This window comes from Camelus bactrianus, chromosome 16 (genome assembly GCF_048773025.1).
Source record: "Camelus bactrianus isolate YW-2024 breed Bactrian camel chromosome 16, ASM4877302v1, whole genome shotgun sequence".
NCBI lineage: Eukaryota > Metazoa > Chordata > Mammalia > Artiodactyla > Camelidae > Camelus > Camelus bactrianus.
In genome coordinates this window covers 6,220,880-6,244,696 of record NC_133554.1, presented here as the reverse complement: position 1 = coordinate 6,244,696, position 23,817 = coordinate 6,220,880, and the positions used below count along the sequence as shown (strand labels likewise).

General features: G+C 41.3%; 1 protein-coding gene across 1 annotated transcript in view; it reads right to left on the bottom strand.

Annotated features, from left to right (window-relative positions):
- The window catches only part of STX8 (syntaxin 8), a 207,122-nt gene extending 183,367 nt beyond the window's left edge, over positions 1–23,755 (bottom strand). Inside the window, exons 1-4 of the mRNA XM_010965974.3 lie at positions 23,616–23,755; positions 19,347–19,446; positions 13,110–13,204; positions 4,692–4,802 (exon numbers count right to left, since the gene is read on the bottom strand). Coding sequence (XP_010964276.1) covers positions 4,692–4,802; positions 13,110–13,204; positions 19,347–19,446; positions 23,616–23,632 — 323 coding nt within the window. The 5' untranslated portion in view covers positions 23,633–23,755. The remainder of the gene's footprint in view (positions 1–4,691; positions 4,803–13,109; positions 13,205–19,346; positions 19,447–23,615) is intronic.
- Positions 23,756–23,817: the final 62 nt, after the last annotated feature.

Sequence of the window (23,817 nt, the reverse complement as noted above, 5' to 3'; positions counted from 1 at the left end):
TAGCAATTTCCCACTTCTGAAAGAGCAGGCTGGCCATGGGTCAATAACTTAAAGCGACGTTAATAATTCTTATTCGGGAAATATAAATATAATATATATTATACAAATATAATATTTAGGTAATACATAATTATTTTTTAGGAAATCTCAGTACTATCAGATAGAAATCATCCTTATAAACCAAGGTTTAAATTGAAAGAAAACATTCAATGATCTACAGGAGGAATACTTTGAATATTTAATGCAAATTTTCCTTTTACCTACCCTGGCTATCAATACAGTGATATGAAATATAAATTGGAAGTATCACTTTTTTTTTAAGCAACTCAAAGAGAAAGTAAATACCTGAAATTAAATGTAAACTTCCCACTCTAAAAAAATGTGGCATTTCATTATTATCTTTTAGTCTTTTGATTTTAGCAATTGTTCTGCTTGTTAATATACCATTCCTGACACATAACTCCCATCTCAACCTCTAAATAACTTCCTATTTCCTGTAATCCTCAATATAGTTGGTGGTGTGAAGATTAAAGCTTAGCCAATTAGCCACCCACTACAGCCGAGTTAATCACATAATCTTTGAGATGGTCACAGAGCAGTGGAGTATGCAATTTTTTTTTTCCTTCTTTGCAGACAAAGATTTAACTAATTGTGAGACTCAGCAATGCTCTCAAATATAAAGGGCAGTCGGGTTTTAAATCAGAAGCTGTGTCACTGCTTTCGAAGTTACAGCTTATCTTCTTCCAAGAGACGTCGTTACACAGAGACTTCTTTAACAAGTTTCCAAATGCCCTCAATTAGTCAACCATTGCTTATCTAGACCAAAGTCTCACATCAAGGCTTACTGCTTTAGAATAATGATCAGTAATCCGTAAGGTAAAACTCAGATTCTGTCACATGACAGTTACACATTCAATTACATGGTGGCTACACTCATGTCTGTTTAAAGGAAATGCTAATCCAAACCGAAGTCTGACAATACTCTAGTCTCCCTAATAAGGCCACATATGAGGAGGAAGAGAAAAGAGGAGGAAAGGGAGGGGTGGAAGGACTCCAGGGAGTGAGGGATCGGGGACAGAAAGCCAAGACTTGGGGTGAGAGAGGAGGCAATGGGAGAGGAAGAGGGAGGGGCCCAGGAGGGCAGAGAGGCCCGACAGGGTCCCAGGGGGTCCTGGGTGGGTCAACTGATCCTGCAGTATTGCTGCCAGTTAACGCAGGGCTTCGAAATACTGATTAGCACATTAACCCCCATCCCCCAACAGGTGATGTGTGGTGACAGTCCGGCATTGATGACAAAAGTGCCAGGGAGAGCAGGTCTGTAACCTTTTAAAGTTCTGCGAAGGCTTTCTGGCCAACATGTCTCTGTAGGCTGTGGAACTACTGGAAAGACGTGCGACCCCTACCCGGCCACTGTGCCCCGAGTGACAAGGTAACCTACATTGACATCAAGAGTTACAGAAGCAAACAAAAAACACTGGAGGACTCCAGAGACTAAAGAAGCAAACAAATCTGTTGGAGGAGCCCAGAACTAGAACTGACCGACAGGAGGACTGAAGAAATCTCTGAATCGCTGGAGACATCTGAGAAACTGATGGCAGGGGAAGGAATGAGGTTTCTCCAAAGACAGAGCAGCAAGGTCGCTGATAGGTGCATCAGAAGTGACTGGGCAGCCTGCCCATCAAAAGGCAGGAGGGCCAGGTCGCACTATGAACCCAAACTAGTCATGTCTAACCACTGAATTCAGAGCCTCGGAAGGCTAGGTCCGTGCACAGCAATTATTAGGGTATGGGAAGTCAGGGATGGAGGGGGAGGCCTCAAGTGTGGGGATTAGCTGTTAAAAAGGGGGGGGGCGGGGCAAAAATAACCCCAAAAAAGGCAAAAGGCCTGGCCGCTTACCTGCATTATTTCAGACCCTCAGGACTTCAGCTTTCCCTGCTTCACCATCTCTCCGGCCCCAGCCACCCCAATCATTCACCAACAAGTAACACCTGAGGCCCACCACGGGGCTCAGCCTTAAATTAAACACAGGAGCAGTAGGCGGCATTCTAGTGATGGGGCTCAGCAGGCCTCCATCCAAAACACCTCTGCCGCTACTCTGCCCAATTCCCTAAGATTCTCCCACCACTGACTTTACTCTGGGCTCCAGCAGGCTTCCGCTAAAACACCTCCAGAAGATAAGTCACTGCCAGCCACGGTGCCACTGCTGGACTGAACGTGCCACTGGTTACCATTTGGACAACAAGCAGCAAGCTGGTCACTGAGGAAAGGGACACAGAATGAGCCTGGGGAGGCGAGCATGGGAGGGCAGAGGACCAGGTGCAGAACATGGGTCCCCCTTGGGCACTCAGGGGAGGGACAGGGGTCTCCAGGCAACCTGAGCTCCCTCCCGGCCTAAACAACACCGTGTATTCGTAAAGGCTCTAGAGTTTACAAAGCACAAAACCACCACCTCACCTAGTCCAAACAATGAAAAAGAGGCAGAACGCATACCCCATTTTAAGGTCAGTGATTTCTGAAGCCCTGAGGACCGGGAAGCAGCAGGGTGGAGTCCTAGCTCCTGGTCCCGCTCTTCCTGTGGTGCAGCAGTTAAGACTTCACATCTGAAGACGCACAGAGCTAGAGGAAATCCAAACTCTGGGACTGATGAGCCTTAGACTCTCGGGCAGGTTACCTAACCCCTCCGAGCCTAAGTTTCTCTTCTGCAAGGTGGGACGTTATGAAGATCTCCTGCGCGCAGGCACGTGAGCTTCGCGTAGCGCCGGGCACCCAGAAAACACGAGGCAGATGGAAGCTATTAGCGCTCATCACTCGGACCCCGTGACAGAGCAGTGGTTCTAACCCTACCACCTGGGAGACCCACCCCAGCAGTGCCCCCCAGGCCTCTCCCAGTTTACTCGTTCAGACTCTGCAATATATGGTCCGGGAACTTGTATTTTCCTTCTCTTTATTTATTTATTTTTTTTAATTAAAAGCCTCTTGGGTGACTCCGACGCAGCCTGCCACAATTAAGAACAAGAGCTAGAAAGCAGTGTTTCTCAAGCTCTAAGGTGCATTCAAATCACCTGAGGGTCTTGCTAAAATGAGAATTCGATTCCGTAGGGTGGGGGTGGGGTCCGAGACTGCATTTCTAACCGGCTCCCAGGTGGAGTGGACCCTGCACATGTACAGGTCATGCTTTAAACAGCAAAGAAACACATCGTCACAGGAGAGAAGAGGGGTGACAAGAAGAAAAAAAAAGGACAGGGGTGACAAGCGAGAGGAACCGAAAAAGCAACAAAACCCCCTACAAAGACTTAATCCAGAAGTTGGCCCCCTCGACATCATTAAATGACAACGGAGAGAAGCAGAATGGACACAGTGACTGTCACTACCCATCAGAACGGCCACCTCCACCAGGAAAGAGTAGGCGGATTTCCATGTTTTCTCCTCCGACCGTGCGCTCTCTCCGTGGCCCCTACTCCCCAGCGAAACTTGCTCTCGCCCTGAGGATGCCTTTATTTCATTTCTGGGCTTCAACGTAAGGCCCCTCCCTGACCCACGGAACTCTCTCCTCACCTTGGCTCCCCTGCTCACCTGTTCAGTTCCTCCAGCCCTTGGGTCGCCGCCTTCACCCCACGACTTCACTCCTGCATCCGCCAGAGAAGAGGCGGGCACCACGCGGATGGGCCACCGGCTTCCGCGTCCACTTACAAACCCTGCGCGGACACAGCTCCTCCCTCACGGACTCCTTGCTTTCATTTCCCCATAGAAACAACTTAAGCCTTCATCTAGCTTCCTGAATTTCACCCTTTCTACAAACCTTGGGTCACAGGCTCCCGAGAAGACTGGGACCAACAGGAACCTGCAGCATCCTCTCCGGCCGCCGTAACGCAGGGGTCTAATACTGGCTGCGCAGAACCACCTGGGAGCCCTCTAGGACCGCCCCCGCAACCCCGCCCCCGGGTTTAATTATCTGAGGCAGAGCCTGGGTCAAAAACCATCGCCCTTGGGAAGCCCTTTCATTCCCAACCAAGAGCTAAGCAGGAACAAGCTGCCCCTCCACGGTGAAGGCAGGGTTTAGCCAGATCTCCTGTGATGATTCCCACAATGAGGTTAAGAGAGTTCCAGAGGCAGAGGGGGAGGCCAATTCTAAACATGCCACAATTTACAGTTCATTAACCTCAGCTTGGAAAGCTGGACCACGTCTCTGGGTCTTCGACAGAGCCAGGGCCACAGCAGCTGCCAGTTCTGTAAAGTGGGAACCCCTCCTTGGCAAAGAACAAGGAAAAGAAACCCACCGCCCTCCTCCTCTAATTCCATGAGCCATGGATTGCAGTCTTCAGGACACATTTTTATAACAAGCCCATTAAAAAAAAATCATTTTCTAACACAGATAAGTACATGACTTCAGGAGTTTAAAAGGCAGCGAGCACAGCAGAAAGCTCAACCAAAGGATGAAAAGACATTTTCTGACTTCATATCTGTTCCACCTGAACGGTCTTCCTGGAAGATGGGATTCAGCTGAACGTACCTGGTTTACTAAATCTAGGAATGTAATGAAAACTAAACTGAATAGAAAGTGAGAGTCAAACACTAAATGAACAGGCTATAGTTTACTAGTTCAAGAAAGTAAGCCATTTGGGAAACAGCTATAATCTCTGCAAACCAATCTTCACCCACCACCCTAATCCCTGGAAGTGAAAACATCATACCTGATGAGCTCTGGCTCTGCACCCTCGTTCTTAAAGGATGCCAGAAGTAGTCTCTCGCGAGTTACAAGGTCATCCAATAGGTTCTGTCTTCGGTCTCCTTCGAGCTGTGTTCTGCAGGCATCTCGTTAAGGTCCAACAGTGGGTGAATTACCTCATTTGACCTATTTCGTCATTAAGTGAGCTCTCCAAGTCACTGGTGACCATTACAGACTCTAGTCAATCCTACCCAGAAGGGACCTGAGCCAGCCTCTTCCGTCTCCTGCTCTAACCTCAGGTCTCACGGATCCTTCGAGGACCTGGACACAACCATCGCAGAGGGACTTACCACTGACACAGATGTACCGCACGAGATCTTTCACTGATTGAGAAACACAGTTGGTAAATACGATTTCCCCCCCAGTGACCAACCCTGAAATGTTCTTCCTCTAAACAGGGCAGTGTGACTCAGGGATTCCTTCGGTTTTGAGTTGTAGGTTGCAGTGGTCAAGGGTGTCTTCCTAGACATTAATACCCTAAGATACTCTGTTAAAAAGGAAAAAAGGGGGAAAACAAGTCTTCTATGTTGCCCTTTCTTCCACGATACAACCTACTAACACATCTGGAATATATTTTGCAAAATGCTACTTCATGCAACAGATTTGCTCTAAAACTTATCAACTATTCAATATACTGCATGATCTTTAGTTCTAGCAAAATTACAAAGAAACCATCGTATTTTAATGTGTTGGTCTACTAACTGGGCTAGACCAGGAGTCCAAAGGCCTACTAGTCCTTGTCTGGCCATCCTCTCTGGTCTTGAACCAGTTACTTCCTTTTGAATCTCTGTTTCTTTAGATGGAGCACCAGATCATCTCTCATACCTTTCCTAGCACAATTCATGGCCACAATTTTCCTGGTTCCAGTAAGAGAGTGAGACTACTGCTTTGAAAGTATAGATACTCTTCCTTTTAAGAGGAATATTAAACACTGCATTTAGACCCAAGAAGTTTCAGAGAAATTGGCAGAATCAAGTAGTTTCCCTGGGTGGGAAAACCACGGCCCAGTGAATCTACTTTTGTTGGTCATTTTGAATAGAAAGAGCTGGCGAGCTAGCAAAAAAAGCAAATAAAACCTTTAAAATTTTTTCCCCAGTAACAGATATTAGTTAGAAAAATCATAAATAGGCAGTGTCAGTGACTTTGGATATTTGAAAAATAATAGTGGATAAATCCTCTCAATATTCCAGATGCCACACTTTCCGGAGAAAAATTACTACCATTGCTTTTCTGTTTCCTACTAGACTGCAGTCACTAAGAACCCACCTTGGAAACTGTGCAGTAGCAACTGTAACTAAGAAACAGTGAGCTTAAGTCCTTCCTCTGTATTAATAAAAGGGCCAAATATTAGCCTTCTAATCAATGCAACCCAAGAATAAATATCAATGTGTTTCAAATCAGTGGTAAATTGTCAATAAAGCAGAAGGCTCTTCTATCTAAAAGAAGTTCCTATGGGGAGTTGGAAGCTATGATGTGAATTATACAGGACAAAACGGGAATTTTGAATTGTGGACACTATTAATTACATCACAATGCTGAGTAGCCCTGTCTTCCATTCTATGCTCAGCCTACTCTGGCGACCTGTGGTTTTGTTGGAATTTCAGTATCGAACCACCCAAGCAAACATAAGCTGAATGATAATCCAATATTACAATTAAGCACAGATTTGACTGGCTCTCAGGGATTTAAACGTAAGAAGTAACATTACAAAAATACCATTAGAAGGTGACTTCGGAGAACTTTCTAATCATCTTAGAGTAGGAAAAATCTTTCCAGTCGAGAATGAAAACCCAAAAGCCATGAAGAAAAAGATAAATCTGACTGTATAAAAATTTTAAGTATCTGCAAAACAAAGTTACAAGTGACAACAGTGGCAAATTTTTAAAAGGCAAAAGACGTATCACAGCCCAGAAAAGAGACTCTTATGATGCTAATCAAATAAAAAAAAACATGCAGTTTTGTTATTAGTGAAAAAATGCAAATGGAAACATATCATTTTCACCCATCAGATAGGAAACCAGGACAGAGCAGTTCCAGAAAGGGCCGAGGAACCAGGCACTCTCAGACATCCTTGGCAGGAATGGGTTCAACCAATTGCCAGACTGCCTTCTATATGCCTAACAAAATTTAAAAGGCACATTCTTTCCAGAGGAGTCTCTCCTGCAGACATATTCACATGTCTATGCAAAGATGTAGGAACAAAGATGTTCACTGAAGCATTATTTATAATAGCCAAATACCGGAAATATTCTAAGGTCCGTCAATAAGGGACCAACGCAGCAACGGAATGTTTTGCAGCCTTGGGGAGAAAAAAAAAAAAAAGAATTGGAAACCTTTTATGTACTGATGATAATGAAATGATAATTAACATTTCTGAGCACTTACTAAGTGATACATAAATTGATGTGGAATAATCTCCAAAATACTGTTGAACAAACAAAAAAGCTGCAAAGAGCTAAACAGTGAATAAGACACTCCCACTGCATGCATTTAAAAAAAAAAAATCGGGGGAAAGAAGGTATAGCTCAGTGGTAGAGCACATGCTTATTAGCACGCATGAGGACCTGGGTTCAATTCCCCATACCTCCATTAAAAATTAAAATTAAAAAATTTTTTTAATGTTTTAAAATTTTTAATAATAAATAAATCTTATTACCTCTCCCTCCCCACAAAAAAACCCTACAAAAAAGAATTTTTAAAAAACCAGAGACATTTATGTTTGTATATACAGAGAAAATTTCTGGAGGGATACAAACAACTGCCCCTAAAGAGACGGAACTGGGGATTCAGGGTGTGAGGGGGACTGGCTTTCCATCGAATATTGCTTTGGACTCTTTGACTCTGTAATACGCTAATTAACAAAAAGTTTCAGAACCACATGTATAGTATGACCCTCTGAAATCAGAAGCATTTTACATTTACAGGTATATTCGTTCATGCCTAGGAAAGTCTGTGATGACAGGTGCCAACCACCAGCACTGTTCATTATGAACAGGATGGACCAGGACAGGGATGAGGGAGAGAGAGGAGCCACTGGCAAAAATAAGAAGTGTGGAGGTAGAATAAATAAATAAAATATACATAAAATAAAAATAATGTAAAATAAAGTGTATAGGTACTTTTTATAATAGAAACTATAAAGGCAAGTTTTTTAATTGACCAGACACTAGATTTAAACTGGTTAAGAATAAACTAACAGAGAACATCAGTTTCAAGAGCAGTAACACTTGGTGATCATGTTCAGAAGACTGGTGACTGGAGAACAGAACCACAAACGGCTGATGGTAGAGCTGGTCTGAGACCCCTAACCCGATTCTCTTGTTCTGCCCAGGAAACCAGGGCCCCACGTGGCCAGGGCATACTGGTCACGGTATTAATGGGCTAGATTCTAGCCCTCTCCGCTCGAGGTCAGGGCTCTCCCACCACCTGGTGCTGGGCTTGACCACCACACGTTCGGGGGGCGCCTCCACCCTGAGGCCCCCAGTACTGCTCGCTTCACTCTGCCACTTCTTAGCATCCGGTTAAAAATGGTAACAAAACTGGTAATATTAATTCAGACTATTCCCAGAGACTCCCTGTAAATCCAGGAAAACTGGAAAACTAACCAGTTAGGAGCACTCCGTCTACCTCCTTGTTTTTATTTTAATCTATGGAGAGAACAGAGCATAGAGAGAAGCAGGACGAGGGGTGTGTAGAGAAGGACCTGAACAGCCCTCTGCACTGCGTACTCTACAGACATCGTTAACAAGAGGTCAAAGAATCGTCTAGGGAGTGATCACATTGCATGGACGTGGACTCAAGACAGTGAGGGGAAGCGAGGACAGGGTAAGAGGACGAGCAGATAACTGGGCACACAGTCAGTGGACGGGGCTGGGACCTCCTCTTCCACCAGCCTGGTGAATAACCAAGGAAGCTTAAGGTCCTAGAGACCACAAGATTTTTCTGGCTCACACAGCACTTCAACTCTTATTTTATTTTACTTTAAATTAACAAACTCTACTGAGTATCTGTTATGTACCAGGCCAGGTCCTTACCTTCCTCAAAGCACTGATCACATTTTGCAAGTCGTATTTGAATAACATCATTATCTGTGCGCTTTGATATAACCTCCTTATGTGACCATAAACTCCACAAAAGGAGTACCTGTAAATTCTCAGTGACAGCTGTCATTTTAGCAATGATAAAATAATAAGTAGCAGCTAATCCTCGAGGAACGCTTGTGCCTTCTAGACACATAATTTAATCCTCCCGACAATCCTACAGACCAGGTATAATTTTAGCCCTATTTCACAAACAAGAAAACAAGGCACAAAGAAGTTAAATAACTTGCCCACGGTTACACAGTTAGTAAGTGTCGATAAATACCTTTCATTCAACACCCACAATTCTGGGGGGGGGCTAGTCTGGAGAGAGGCTTTATATTTTCTTCAGCCTTCACAACAACCTGAAAGCAAGTACAATTACTCCTACTTTGCAGGTAGCGAAACTAAGGTCAAGCAAGGCTAAACAGCTCTCTGGCCTTGGGGAAGCAGCGGAGCTGGTCTTCAGCCTCAGTTCTGTCTGGCGCCGAAGCCCACGTTGTTCTCAGCACATCAACGGTGCCCAGACTCCTGGATATCACAGAGCAGAACTATTTCCAACAAACCGGGAGGGGGGTTTCTGTATACCAGCTATACATTTTGCCATGTGTGGACATTTGTAAAACCACAATAGACAAAAACTACCATCTAATTTTACTATCGGGGTGAAAAGCAGAGAGATTTTAATTTTAACACCCCAGACTAGAGAGAACCATGTCATGGACTGTAAGTGAGAAAATTTCTGACACAAAGATGGTCTTGTCCTCGACATCTTTCTCCTCCTAGCAGCCACCAGGGAAACTGTCCTGGACACCCACAGGGTTTGAGAACCACTTCACTTTCAGCTATCCTGAAAACCTATCCAGCTGGCCTCTCCACACCTACGTTCCTCCGGGTTTGTTACACGGTGACTGCAGCATCTCTCCAGCCATTTACCTGTCTAGCCGTCTCTTTTCCCCCCAAAATACAAAAGGGTGCAGAGTTATTTATAGATTTTAAAAATTTATTTCTACCGGACTTCTCCAAAGACCAAAATACCTTTTGATGCTGAACCCCTTTTAAGGAGATTTTCTGAGTTCTCTTTAATGTACTACAAGAGCTGCCTTTGAAAAACCCAGTAAGACAAGAAGCTTCATATGAAGCCAACGCTGTGAATAACGTTAGTGAAGACCTAAACTTCACAGGCAGCCCCCGGCAGCACACACCTTTTCTCAGATGGTGAGGCCATTATAATCTCCATCTCCAAGAAGCACTGTGAACAGAACTTAATGTTTTCTAGCAATTTTAAACTCTCTGGCTGCGGGACTCTGAATTACGAACTGCAAGCTAACCGGTTCAAAAGCACGCCGCTTCCATTTTAATTTCACATTTATTCCTGCCAAAGAAAAATCCTTTTTCAGTAAAGAGCACTAACATCTTATGCTTCACCTCCCTGAATTTAATTGTTTGGAAGGCATTTTCATAGGACTTATCTTCCTGGCAACTCCTAGTGTTCTCTGGAAAACTTCACAAATGCAGAGAGGCATAAATTTATTCAATAAAGTACCATAAACTCTCAACTACCCAACACGGTTAGGAAATGTGTTATTCAAATACCCACATTAAAAAAGTCACCCAACATTAATTATGCCTCCAGAAAAAGGATTAAAAAGTCACTCTACTGGCGATTTATGGACAAAAATTTTTCTAAGAATTACAACATCATAAAGTATACCTAATAAACCACAGTGAACACTGTTTAATCTTTCTGATGATTAAGAAGGGTCTTGAGGATTTGCATTATAAACAGGATTTGTCCTGGAATTACAGCAACGTGCCAAGTTAATAGGGAATTCTAGCTGAAGACATGCCGGGTCAGAGTGGACTGTATTCTATCTACTAGAGGAGAATTCAGCTTTTAAACAACTGGTGTTGGGTCCAGACAGCCCCGCACTGGAATCCTGGCTTTCTGTTTCTCAGCTGTGGGGTTCTGGGCAAGTTACTTAAGCTCTTAAAGATTCTTCTCAGGGTTAAAAAAAAAAAAAAGAAAAAAAAATTCCTCTGCTTGAATGCTGTACTCTCTTTTCAAGTCCATCTGTGACCTGAGGAGCAATTTCAACCTGGCCTCAATTCCTTTTTTGTAAAGGAGGATGAGAACCACCAAAACAAATTAATAATACGAGGTTACTGGGCCTGATGAGTTGCTATCTGATACATCTTAAATCTGGAGGATAACTGTCACAGAATTACTTTCGGTGTTTAGGAAGAGGTAGGTCAGGGAAAAGGAAGATGTGAGGAAGAGGAGAATTAAATAGAGGCCTTTGTAATATAGATGCTACCTCCACCTTTTCATTTGATCAAAAGAAATGGTCTCCCTGAAAATACAGAAGTTTGCAAGCGCCCCCGTGTGGTGGGTTATCTGAACACCATTCCTAGTATTGGTTGCAGTTCTGGTAGAAACAGACCGAATTATTTGGGGGAGAAAAATAGAATTTTAAAAGTGGTTATATTCCACTTGAGTTTTTGAGTTCTCTTAGGAAATTCTAAATTATTCACATTAAGGTCCTTAAATATTTTCATAATGTATTTAAATTAACAGCTCTGTTTGGTGTTTTTAAACGCTTGGTGCTTAATTCAGCAAGTTCATAGATCACCGAAAGACCAGAGTCTATGAGATTTCAAAAGATGGTCAGACTGCAGACATTTAGAAGAACAAAGTCCATTATTACTCTTGACTTACTACAATTATACACCCTGTAATTAAGAACTAGCAGAAGTTAACAGAGAAAAAGTAAAAGCCATTAATTTATCTCTTTCTTGCCTATATCAGTTACCTGTTAGCAAATACAGTTATTAGTATTATACTGTGAAACAATATTTAGCTACATTTCTAACACCTATGATTTAGGGAACACTAACACCTTGATCCCACGTGGAGACGTCCAAGCACTCAGTACTGAAAGTGGAGAAAACAGCCCTGCCAAATGAAACCACCTGAGGTCTATATAGTAAGACTTAATGGATTTTTAAGACTGTGCAGTAACAAAAGATACCAGATCTGTGTAGATGGTTACACCGATTATGCAGTTACAAACTAAATGTATCAGAGTATTCCAATTGTGTTAAAAATAAGGCCCCAATTGTCCACTGAAATTAAACTTTTACCTGAAACCTTAGTGAGTTAATAACTGAATATTGGAAATCATGCAACTAATCTAAACCAACCTCCCTGGTGACATGAAGGGGTTATTCTTGGAGAAAAAAATATTTTTTTAAAACATCTTCTATTGTTTTATCTGAAAAGCTATATTCCTACATTTTCCCATGTTTAAAATCGGGCAGTAACAACTATTTCCTGGAAGATCAAAGTAGGGGTCTTTGGTACACACTACTGACAATGAAAAGGAATGATAAAGGGGACCAGTCTGAGGTCTGTTTTCAAATCAATATAACCTCGGATTTAAAGGATCAGTTTATGTAACAGGTCACATGCATTTTCCTAAATTGATCAGATTCTGAATTTCTAAAGAAAAATATATTTTAAAGATTACTTACTATTTATTTATTGGTTGGGGGAGGTAACTAGGTTTGTTTATTTATTTTAGTGGAGGCACTGGGGATAGAACCTGGGACCTCGTGCATGCTAAGGATGAGCTCTACCACTGAGCTATACCCTTCCCCTAAAAGAAAAGATTTTAATACTTGACATTGGCAGTGGGAGGTTGATGTGATGGCACAACTTGCTTCATGCAAGTGCCTCCCACCCCCACACCCCCAAAACTCCAAAACCAAGGGTAGTGTCTGGACCTCTGGAACAATTAGGCAAAGAAGTCACATTTCAACAATCTGTATAACTGGTGGGTGGGGGGAGGGAATGCATGGTTTCTACGGGTACTGGCCTCTCAAAAAAAGAAAATGAACCATTCAAAACCCTGGGAACTGCAGACGCAGAAGCACAGCTTAGAAGCACCGTGGACGTCCTCCCGTTGGAGCGGCAACTGTGGACCACCTTCAAGGCAGGCCAGACAGGTAGCCGTGCAGGGCTCTGCGTAAACACGGTGTTGACAGAAAGCACGCGCTTCCTGCACTGTGAAAGCTACACCGAACTAAGTTAATTCCCGCAGCATGTCTTGCTTCGCCAGCATATTCACTGTAAAACATGTAACAGGCACTTAAAATAGAAATCCAGATTACAGGCAATATTTGGGAAATCAGGTCTTCCTCAAGCTGTGGAAAAATCTGGGTGGCCCAGATTCCTTCCTTTCTTAAAATAAGACTGCTTTTCCTCCCACTCTAGAAAGAGGTGGAAATGTTTACATGGATACATCTGATGTGTTGACACAGCTCTTAGCAATAAGTCCTTCAAAAGGGCGATCTTTTCCTTCAGTTTCTGCAACAAAGCTCTGATTGTCACGGTAAGCTGAAAAGAAAAGAACACAGCCTAAGTATGCCAGTCCAGAGGTGTGAGATCGCCGCCACATAGCATGTAAACGCCGCTTTTCACACTATGATTCCACCAAGGGTGGGCTGGAAGGGACGCTGAGCCTCCCGACAACAACCTTGGGTTTGTATGGAATTTTTTTTTTTCATATAGATTCTTACCAGTCACCCGGTCCAGCCACTCTACAACCTGACCAGGTGGTAAGCCAGTCCAGACCTGAATCCTGACACTGACTGGAAACTCACTTTGCTCTCACAATCAGCTGAATTCTGTCCCCTGAGCACCCACCCTTTGATCCTATTTGTCCACCTGGGAGCCATGCAGGAAACTGCATGTCCCCAGTCTTTGTTCACCAGTAAAAACCCGACCGTTCCCTCAGCCATGCTTCAAAGAACAAGATGTCAGGTTCCACTGCCATCCTGGCCAGTATTCTCTAAACACACTGGGGTACTTATAACCCATTACAAGTTTCATAGCAGTTAACACTCCTCTTGTATAAAAAGCAGTTTCAACCTCATGTGACTCTCTTTCCAGGAGCGTGTCAGTTTTCCCCAATTCACAAACCCTGAGTAAATTTTTGTTTATGACTCTAAGTGCCACCTTAAAGGATCGGTGGAGGGGTGGGGAGAAAGCCTCCCAGGAATTTAAAAATATGAAAAATAAAATTACCCATGTCAAGTAAACATAGTCAACTATGAATACAATCAGAGATATGTTTAAAAAGGCAGAATATCCCAGGTTTCATTTGCTACCTTGTTCAAAGGAGCAATTACACAACGGCAGCAGAAGCAGGGGCTCTCTCCTTAGATTAGCAGGGTCCCGATAAGGAAAATACAGCAGAACATCAGAGGCTGGCCAAGGGCTACACACATCAAGCAACCCTCCAAGGTATCAGCAGCCAAGGAAAGTCTAACCCTAACTATTCTAATACCTCTACGAACCACGGAAAAACCACCCACAGCGTTCATGGGAAAACGCCAAGGAAGGCAGATCCCTCCTCATGCAAGAAGTAAAGAGTAAAACAAACAAACAAAAAAGGCACAACACATATTCTTACACACTTACACACACACACACACACACCAGGTCTAAGAAGAGTCTACAAAATTCAAGGCCAAAAGCATTCAACAGGTGAAAGAGTATGCAGCCATTAAAAAGTACGACTGAAATCTAAAGTGGTTAACATAGTAAGACATCCACCATAATCTATTAAAAGAAAAAGAAACCAAGTCACACTCACACAGAGAGACGTCACCTGGGAACTAAACACATCAAAACGTCAAGGGTGGTTATCTCTAAGTAGTGGGATTTCTTAGTATGTTATAGGAAAACGATTACTTTCATAATCAGGAAAGAACTTCCATTACAATAATTTATCAGAAGTTTTCCAAAGCACATAAAATGATGGAAAGCCTACTTCATATTTTAAGCAAACACAACCCTAGTAACAAGCACTGACAGATAAGAAAAAAAGGAAACCACTTGTCCATCTCCCTTAAGGATTATAAATGTAAAAGTCTTTAAAAATATTAGTGACACAAATTCAGAATTACATTGAAAATGACAACAAGGGGGGCAGGGTATAGCTCAGTGGAAGAGCGCACGCTTAGCATGCACAAGGTCCTGGGTTCATTTCCCAGTACCTCTATTTAAATAAATAAATAAACAAACATAATTACCTCCCCCCTGCCCCCAAAAAAGAAATACATTTTTTAAAAAAAGACAACATACCATCCCCAAGTAGAATTTATCCAAGTAATTTAAGAATAGTTTGATGTTAGAAAATCTAATAATAAAGCTAATGGTGTTAATTACTAAAGACAGAATAAACATACGACTAATATAGCATGGGGGAAGTTAATTAAAAACAAAAACAAAGAAAGAAAACCAAGAATGGGTCAGTACTGCCTTAACTGTAATACTATTTAACTGCGCTCTAGAAGTTCTAACCAATGCAATTAGACAAGTTAAAGAAATACACAAGGGCTGGAAAGGAGGTGAAATTCTCATTATCTGCAGATTGATAATAGTCTATTTGGGACAGTGAAGAGGATCAACTGAAAGATGACTAGAAACAGGTAAAGGTTTCAGGATGGTGATCAATCCCAAAATGAAAAAATCCAGGGCATTCCTAAATCCAAGTAATAGCCAGGGAGAATTTTTTAAATTATTTTTAAACATCATTAACAATATCAATAAAATATTAAAAATATCTAGCACAGTGCCTGGCATATAGTAACTGCAGGAAATATTGCTGAAGGAAATGAGTAAAAGGAAACACTCAAAATTGCAAAAATGTAACAGCTTCCCAATTAAATATACAAATACACTATACATTTATTCAAAATCCCATTTGGAGCTTTCCAAAACGAGAGGAGGTGATAACTGAGGTACAAAATTCTTTTAATGAAGCTACGCAAATTACTCTTAAAGGAGGATAAATGAAAGGAAATATAGAAAGATCATGGATATGTGTAACAAAGGGGGCCTTAAACAAATAGATATTAAATCTTTACACAAAACTATAGGAGTACAATGCTGGTACTTATCAGTGGCTTCCCTGGTGCAACAGAAGAGAAGTTTCAGAAACAGTGTAGTTGTATAAAAATTCAGTGAATGAAATAAGGAATATTTCATATCTTGGGGGGGAAGGGAATTAATAATTTAGTAAATGGGAAAAATTAGATGCCTAGGGTACACAAAATATATTTCAAATATTATAAAAATGTATGTGTTTTTAAAAAAATTAAAAACAGGAGGAAAAGTTAAAGAAAATTTAGATAATTAGGCAAAATATTTCTATACCCTCTGGGTGTGAAAGGCCCTTCTAAAGCATTATCTCCTCTTCTCCTACAAGAAAAGGCCATAAATAAAAATACTGATAATTTCAAATAAAATTTAAAAACAAGTATATGTTTTTTTAAAAAGTCATTTGCAAAGTCAAAATCCAAATTAATACAAAAAATGCTTGTATCAAATATGCCAGATCAAAGCTTAATACACTTAAACATATATTTAAAGAACACTTTGAAATTAAGAAATAAGTTAGGTTAAGGACATATATATATATATATATGACATATATATGTAACAGGCAATTCATAAAGGAAGAAATACAAATATCCAATAGATACACGAAAAGATGTTCAAAGGCATAAGTGATCCAAAAAATCCATATTAAACTATTATATACTTTCACCTGAGTGAGAAGGATTTTGTAAGGATAATCAGAACTCGTATAGAAATGTAATTCTGAGACATTTCCAAAATGCTTAAAATTTTATACAACCTAAATCCAGAAAGCCTACATTGAGGAATTTATTCTAATCTAGGCAATATTTCAGTCACACTGAAAACTCATTTATAATTAGAAATAATCTAACGATCTAACAATTCAAGAAGATGATTCTGGTTAAATGGATCAAGAGATCTAAATGTAAAAAAAGAAACCATACGTTTGCTAGAAGAAACCAGGAATAAATTCCTTTATAACCATAAGCAGCAAAAGCTATGAGTGAAAACACAGAGGCGATTAAAAATTGTCAACTTCATTAAAAAAGAAAAATACTTTCACATGACAGGAGATACCAAAGGCAAAGTCAAACAACAAATGATAAAGGAGAGGAAATAATTACAATATATCACAAAGAGCTAATCTCCCTCATATATGAGGAGCTCTTAAAGATTAAAAAGACAAACAATCCAATAGAAAAATGGGCAAAAGACAAGAAGTTTGTTCACAGAATACATATATATAGGGCTTAAGTAAGTGAAAACATACTTCACTTGATTCATAATATGAAAAATGCAACTTTAAAACTACACTGGAAGGTCAGGGAGTTTAAACTTCCAGTTATAAAATAAATAAGTCGTGAAGATGTAATGTACAGCATTGGGAACACAGTCAATAATACTGTAATAACTTTGTACAGTGACAAATGGTAACTAGAATTATCCTGGTGATCATTTTGTGATGTACAAAAGTATCGAACCACTATGTTGTGTACCTGAAACTAATATAATATTGTAAATCAATTACATTTCAATTAAAAATAAATGAAATGAAACTACATTAAAATATTTTCTATCACTTAACAGACTGGCAAAAATCCAGAAGAACAACAACACCCTCTACTGGCCAGGCTGTGAAGAAACACTGTGGGCAGGGTGCCAAAGGTGACAGCCCCTCTGGAGGGGAATTTGGCAATGAGTGGGAAAAAAAAAAAAAAAAAAAAATCACACGTGTCCTGGTTCTGAGAATTCACCCTTAAAAGAGCCTCCACAAATACTACTCAGCCATAAAAAATAATAAAATAATGCCATTTGCAGCAACATGGATGGACCTGGAGATCATCATTCTAAGTGAAGTAAGCCAGAAAGAGAAAGAAAAATACCATATGATATCACTCACATGTGGACTCTAAAAAAAAAAAAAAAAAAAAAAGGACAAAGGAACTTATTAAGAAAACAGAAACAGACTCACAGACATAGAAACAAACTTATGGTTACCAGCAGGGAAAGAGGTGGGAAGGGATAAATTGAGAGTTCGAGATTTGCAGATACTAATATACATAAAATAGATAAACAACAAGTTCATACTGTATAGCACAGGAAACTATATTCAATATCTTGTAGTAACTTATGGTGAAAAAGAATGTGAAAATGAATATATGCATATTCATGTATGACTGAAGCATTATGCTGTACACCAGAAATTGACACATTATAGACTGACTATACTTCAATAAAAATATATACAAAAAAAGAGATAAAGTTAAATCTGAAAAAATAAATAAAAGAACCTCCACAAATACAAAAAAAAAATCACAAAGCTATTTATTGCAGCATTATTTATAACAGCAGCAGACTGGAAACAATCTAAACGCCCGTTCTTAGGAGACAGAGTAATGAACTAGGGTACACATAACAGAGTAGCATACAGCCCTGAAGGAGAACAAAGAAGATCTCAATGAATTGGAGGGATTTCTGTGATATATTAAGTGAAAAAGACAAGATACAAAGTAGTAACTTTCGTGTTAGAGGAAGAGAAATGAGAATACACACACACACACACACACACACACACACACACACACAGGCTTATTTCTGCAAAAAGTAACACAAGAAGAATAAATGAGAAATTAATTTAAAGAGGTGACCTCTAAGAAGTAGGTGAAAAAGGCATGGAAAAGAGTAGGATGGGAAGAAGACTTTGAGTATAACTTTGTAAGGGGGCAAATTTTGAATTATGAACAATGTAAATGGTTTGGATATTTAAAATTAAATCGGCAAGGTTAGGGAAAAAAGCAAACCCTGAAAATGACAAAGGAGAGAATAAGACACAGAAAAAAAAAAGCATCAATTCTAACAACTTTAAAACAGAATAACCTCAGTAGCCTTAGTGGGACACTCTCAAAAAACAAAAAAAGACACAAACTCAAACTTTACTTAGTATTTGTAGTGGTGCTATGAATTCTGAAACTATTTTCTATAAACTATAAGAGAGACCAAACGAGCAAAAATCTATCAATGCTTTTGGAAACTTGGGTTCTCAAGCAGGAAAAGGAAAACAGTAATTTGGAATGGGGACGTTACAAAGAACCCTCTGGTGCTGGATTAGAATCAAAGATATTGGCATGGACTCATTGATTTCCTAAAAAACCTATTTCCTTGCCATATCCCACCACTGTTTTTTTTTTTTTTTTAAAACAGCCTCTAAGCTAAGGATGATTTGTACATTTTAAAATGTAAAAAAAAGAAAAAAAAAACAACTATTATCCTTCTGTCGAGAATGGATACTCAAAGAGGTGAGAACTTGGCCTCTCACCCTGCAAAGCCTAAAAGATTTACCATCTGGGGGAATGTATACCAACCCTGAAACCAGACAATAAAATTAAGAGAAAATTTAAGGTAAAACAGGAGAAATTAAATAGATGTCATGCTTCACTTAATGTCAGTGATTAAATAACTATTAACTGATTGGTTGTAATGTCAATTCATCATTAGTAAGCACATAGGCCAATAATCACTCATACACACACACAGCCTCAGGAAGGGGAGGGTCTTCAGACCTCAGAGCTCAAACAAATCACGTGACGTACTAATTCTCTCCTGGTCTTACCTTGGTTGTATTTTCACCATTTCTTTCATACTGATTTCGTTGTTGAATTTTCTCCGCTATCTCTTGTGCAATTTGGCAAGTGGAATCGTACGTGGAGAACCTGCATCAAATCATAAAGGGAGGAAAATGCTGAAGGTTCTTTAAAGGAAATTTCTGCAGAACAGGAACAGGAAGGGAGAATGGTAGTAGCAGCAGTAATGGCCACACGTGCTGAATGGCACTTACTATGAGCCAGGCTCGATTCTCAGTGCGTCGTTTCTAATAACTCACTAAACCCACACAAGAACACTGGGAGGTGGGTTACCAAACCCCTCGTACGCATGAGAAAACCAGGCACAAGGAGGCAGAGCGGCTTGCCCGATGGGTACCACCAGCTGCTAGGCAAGGCTGCCTGGCCCTAAGCCCGTGCCCTGACCACCGCGCCCTCCTGCCGCTGAGACGCCAGACAGCCCACAGACTCTCCGGGGGGGGGGGGCCTCCTCGGGCCGAGCACGGCCCCGGGCCCCGGAGAATAAGCAGTGGGCAAAATGGACAAAGGCCCTGCTTTCCAGGAGTTTAGTGGAGGGAGAAAGGCATAAAACAAACCAAAACATGGTGTGTCAGGTGTGGAGGCGTGCTCAGAAGGAAAACAAAGCGGGCCGGAGGGCCGGAGGGCCGGAGAGTGTAGGGCCAGGTGAGGAAGCCAGCCAGGCGGCCGCCCGGGAAGAGCTACACACAGCGGCAGCTTGTTTCCCCCACAACACCAGGCTCTGCGGACACACGACACACCCACCTAGCATCTGGGCTTTCCAGAACTCTCTCAAAGCACGTCCCGAGTTTCTATTTGTTATTCCAGTGTTGGGGGCTTTGAAGGATTCACAATGAAACCTCAAGAGTCCCTTATTTTTGCCTATGGTTACAGTCTTTTTACTTTCTGTTTTACAGAAAATACTTGTGTGTATACGCATCTCATGTCTCAAGTGCAGGGACTGTGCAAACAAAGAATGTATTTTCCAGGGCTGTCCCAGTAAAAAATAGGAAAAGCTGCTGTTTGACCTAATATTGCAATTTTTTGCTTGAAAAAATAAACAATCCATTTCTTAACATCTTTGAACTCCCACGTATCACTTGAGTGCTGAGGGAACTTGGCAAATGTCTTTATGAATGAAGGAAAAAACTATCTCCAATCAGTTCCCTTAGGCATCTTACCACAGTAATTGTAGCTATGACTAACAACTTGAGTAACTGATCTGGGCCAGGTCCTATGCTAAGAGCTTTACATTTTAAATTTCATACAGATCCAATGAGTTAGGATCCTTAACAGCTCATCACTTTAAAGTGGCATCATTCATATATACGTATGTATATACACATGCATATATCTGTATATATATATACTCAAGTATACCCAAAAAGAGCAGGCAATAACAAGACAATACGCAATTAAGAAAATAGGAGGGAGGCTGATAAGGAAAATCGGGTCCTGCCTGGTCCCAGCTTTGCCACATTTCCCCTTTTTCCCTCCATACTGTCCTCTATGAAAAGAGGCTCTTAGGTCTGGCTCTGCGGCCCCAGACCATACGTATGAAAATGAGTAATAAGGTACAATACACCTCTTGCCATATGTGGGCAAAAGCATCCCCTGTAGCTCTAAGAGTCTCTTTAAAAGTCTAATCTTATTATTCTGCTCTTCCAGGCTCTGAAGGAACTAGCTTCCACTTGTGTCTACCATCTTATACCCTCCTACCCAGGCCACCACTTGGCCGAACATGCCAGGCTCATTTCCCTCCCTCCACCTTGGCTTGTTCCTTGTGCTTTCCACCAGCTCTAGAACGTGCTCCTCCCTCTTGTCCGAGTGAGAGGCTTGCTTTGACCTTGTGGGTCCGTCCAGGTTAGAACCTCTTGGCCCAGCTTTTATCAGGTCTGAGCTCTTCGGCCAACAGTAATTTCTCTCACTTGGGAGCTCTGGAAATTTACACACTTACCATCTATACTCCCCATGTGGCAGAAGAACACTTAGTGTTAGGGTGGACATTTTTGGCAAAACTTCTGTTTTAGTTATATACATGTGTATACATATGTGAGTGTGTGTACTTGTTGGACTGTGACATAAAATATATTTTTTAGGTCAAAAAAGTTTGCAAGCCATTGTAATTAGGTTATACTGGCAAATAAAAGCATAAATTAACCTCTAAGGAAAAAAGAATGGCAGAATATTGATAATTACAGAAATTGGGTGATGAGTATAAACTTACTATACTATTCTTTATTTTTTACCTTCCATAGTAACATTTTTTAATAGACCCCTCCCCAAAAAAGTCTAACCAGAATATAAAACTATTAAGGTTTAACCATAATTTTTCCAGAAATGGTGTATCATCAACAAATAAGTTGCTCTAGTGGTAAAGTGATTAACTTCAGCAAAGAAGCCATTCAGAGATGGTAATCACTAGCTATTTCTATCACACAGTGAGCTTACCACTTGCTTTGATATGCCATTAAAATAGTAACAGCTATATTCCATTTCCAAACCTTAAAATGCTATTCAGGAACGAAGAATCAACCCATGATTTTCAACAGCACGAGGGCAAAGCTGTAGTCAAGTCTGTTTTTATAAGTTTTTCAAAACCCTACTTCAGACTCCTTTCTGCTCTCCTGATCTGCAACCTTCCTTGCAAGGAAGCTGATCTAAGCACAGAAGAATTCCCCTGTTGTTTCACTTTCCACAAATGAGAAAGCTGCTAAGTCAAACTACTTAAGAGTAACAGGAAAAATTAAGCTTTTCAACACTAACTGTGGAAGACGCCGGGGGTTCACTGATAGCTTTCACTAACCTAAATTGATAACGTGGGCTTTGAGCTTTATTTCCTACCTCAAGTGTAAAATGAGGGCGTTAGCTTCCAGGAAGTGGAGGGCAACTTAACCATATGTATCAAGGGCCTTAAAAATGTTCATACCCTTGGATCCAGTAGTTCCACTTCCAGGAAGTGAGCCAAGGAAATAAGAAATGAAACAAAGAGGTAATCTTTGCAATATTAAAAAGTAAAACCAAAAAAACCCTTATATTTTAAAAAAGGTACAAAAAGGGGTGTGATTAAATCACGATCATTCATATGATGCACTATTAAGCACCATAAAAACTGTGTTTTCAATGAATATTTAATGATATGGAGAAATGTTGCTTTGTAAAAATGTATGGGGGTGTGTGTATGTATACACATATATACACATATATTATACAAAGTAATAAATTCATTTTAAAAATCAGTAATGGCAATTATTCCAAATGACAGAGTTAAAGTTTTTTTTTTTCTCTGCGAATATTCAGTATTTTCTAAACTTTCTATTGGGGTGTTTGGTGGCGGAGGGGTGGGGGCGACCACTGTTAAATCAAATACGCCATTGGCCCAGATAATTAGGTCCCAAGCAGTGCTAACTTTCATCTTGCAAAGTTAATCTCTCAGTATCCAGACTGTCGGAAACTTAAACAATTATAAACGATATTAGAAGTACTAACATGAGACATATTCGCCAACAAGAATTTTATAGAGCTATAGTGTTTTTAATTAGCAAACAAAAAGCTCAAGTCCGATATTCTATTGCAATACGTTCCTTGGGATCAGAATCTGTGTCTTTCATCATTCAGTCCTTGGGGTTTAATTGTCGAAATTAAAGAGCCTTATAGGTTTTTCATTGTTTTACTGCGGAAGTGGCTGCCACAGAATCAGGCTTCAGGATACTAACTCAGGTAACAGTAAAATGCCTTATCAACTAACGCACAATTTCCCTCCCAGATTCCTGTAAGTTTTTTGAAGGGCCTACAGGACCTAGATTCTAGAGCCAGCTAGTTACTAACTGGCTGGTGACCATGGATTCTGAACCTCGGTTTCTCCACCTGTGAAATACGGAGGTTCACCAGACAGACTGGCATTCCACAAAAAGGTTACTTCGACGTCATTTTCACAGTTCAGGGAAGCCTGCATCAGCCAGCTTCACAACGAGGATGGGCGGGAAATCTGGGAGATGCAGCCGAGAAGGGCTTAAAGGAATGCTCAGAGATTTCGTCCCTGGAACGCAGCTCCTCAAGGGTCCACCCGGTTTCCAGCCCCGGCGACCCTTGTAAAGACTTAGAGTGGCAGGGTGCGGTAAAGCTCTTTAACTCCCCCCACCCCGTCACGACAGCAAGCGAAGGGTCCTCGCTCTCCCTCCCCTCACCCCGAAAAGCCTCCAGCCCCAGGGCCTAGCGACGCCCACTCCCCGGAAGCGCGGCCGCCCTCACCCGGCGCTCACCAGGGGTCCGGGGCCATGGTGCAGTCTCCGCCCGCTCCTCGGACACTTCCTGCTCGCAGCAGCTGACTACGGCGGCCCGCGCGGCTCACACCCCGTGCCTCGACCCGTGCGCGACCGGAACCTGGCGCTTGCAAAGTGAATATACGCCAAGGCCTCGAAACTACGATGCAGAAACGAAAGGGCTCCCCGGGGGAAACTGGAG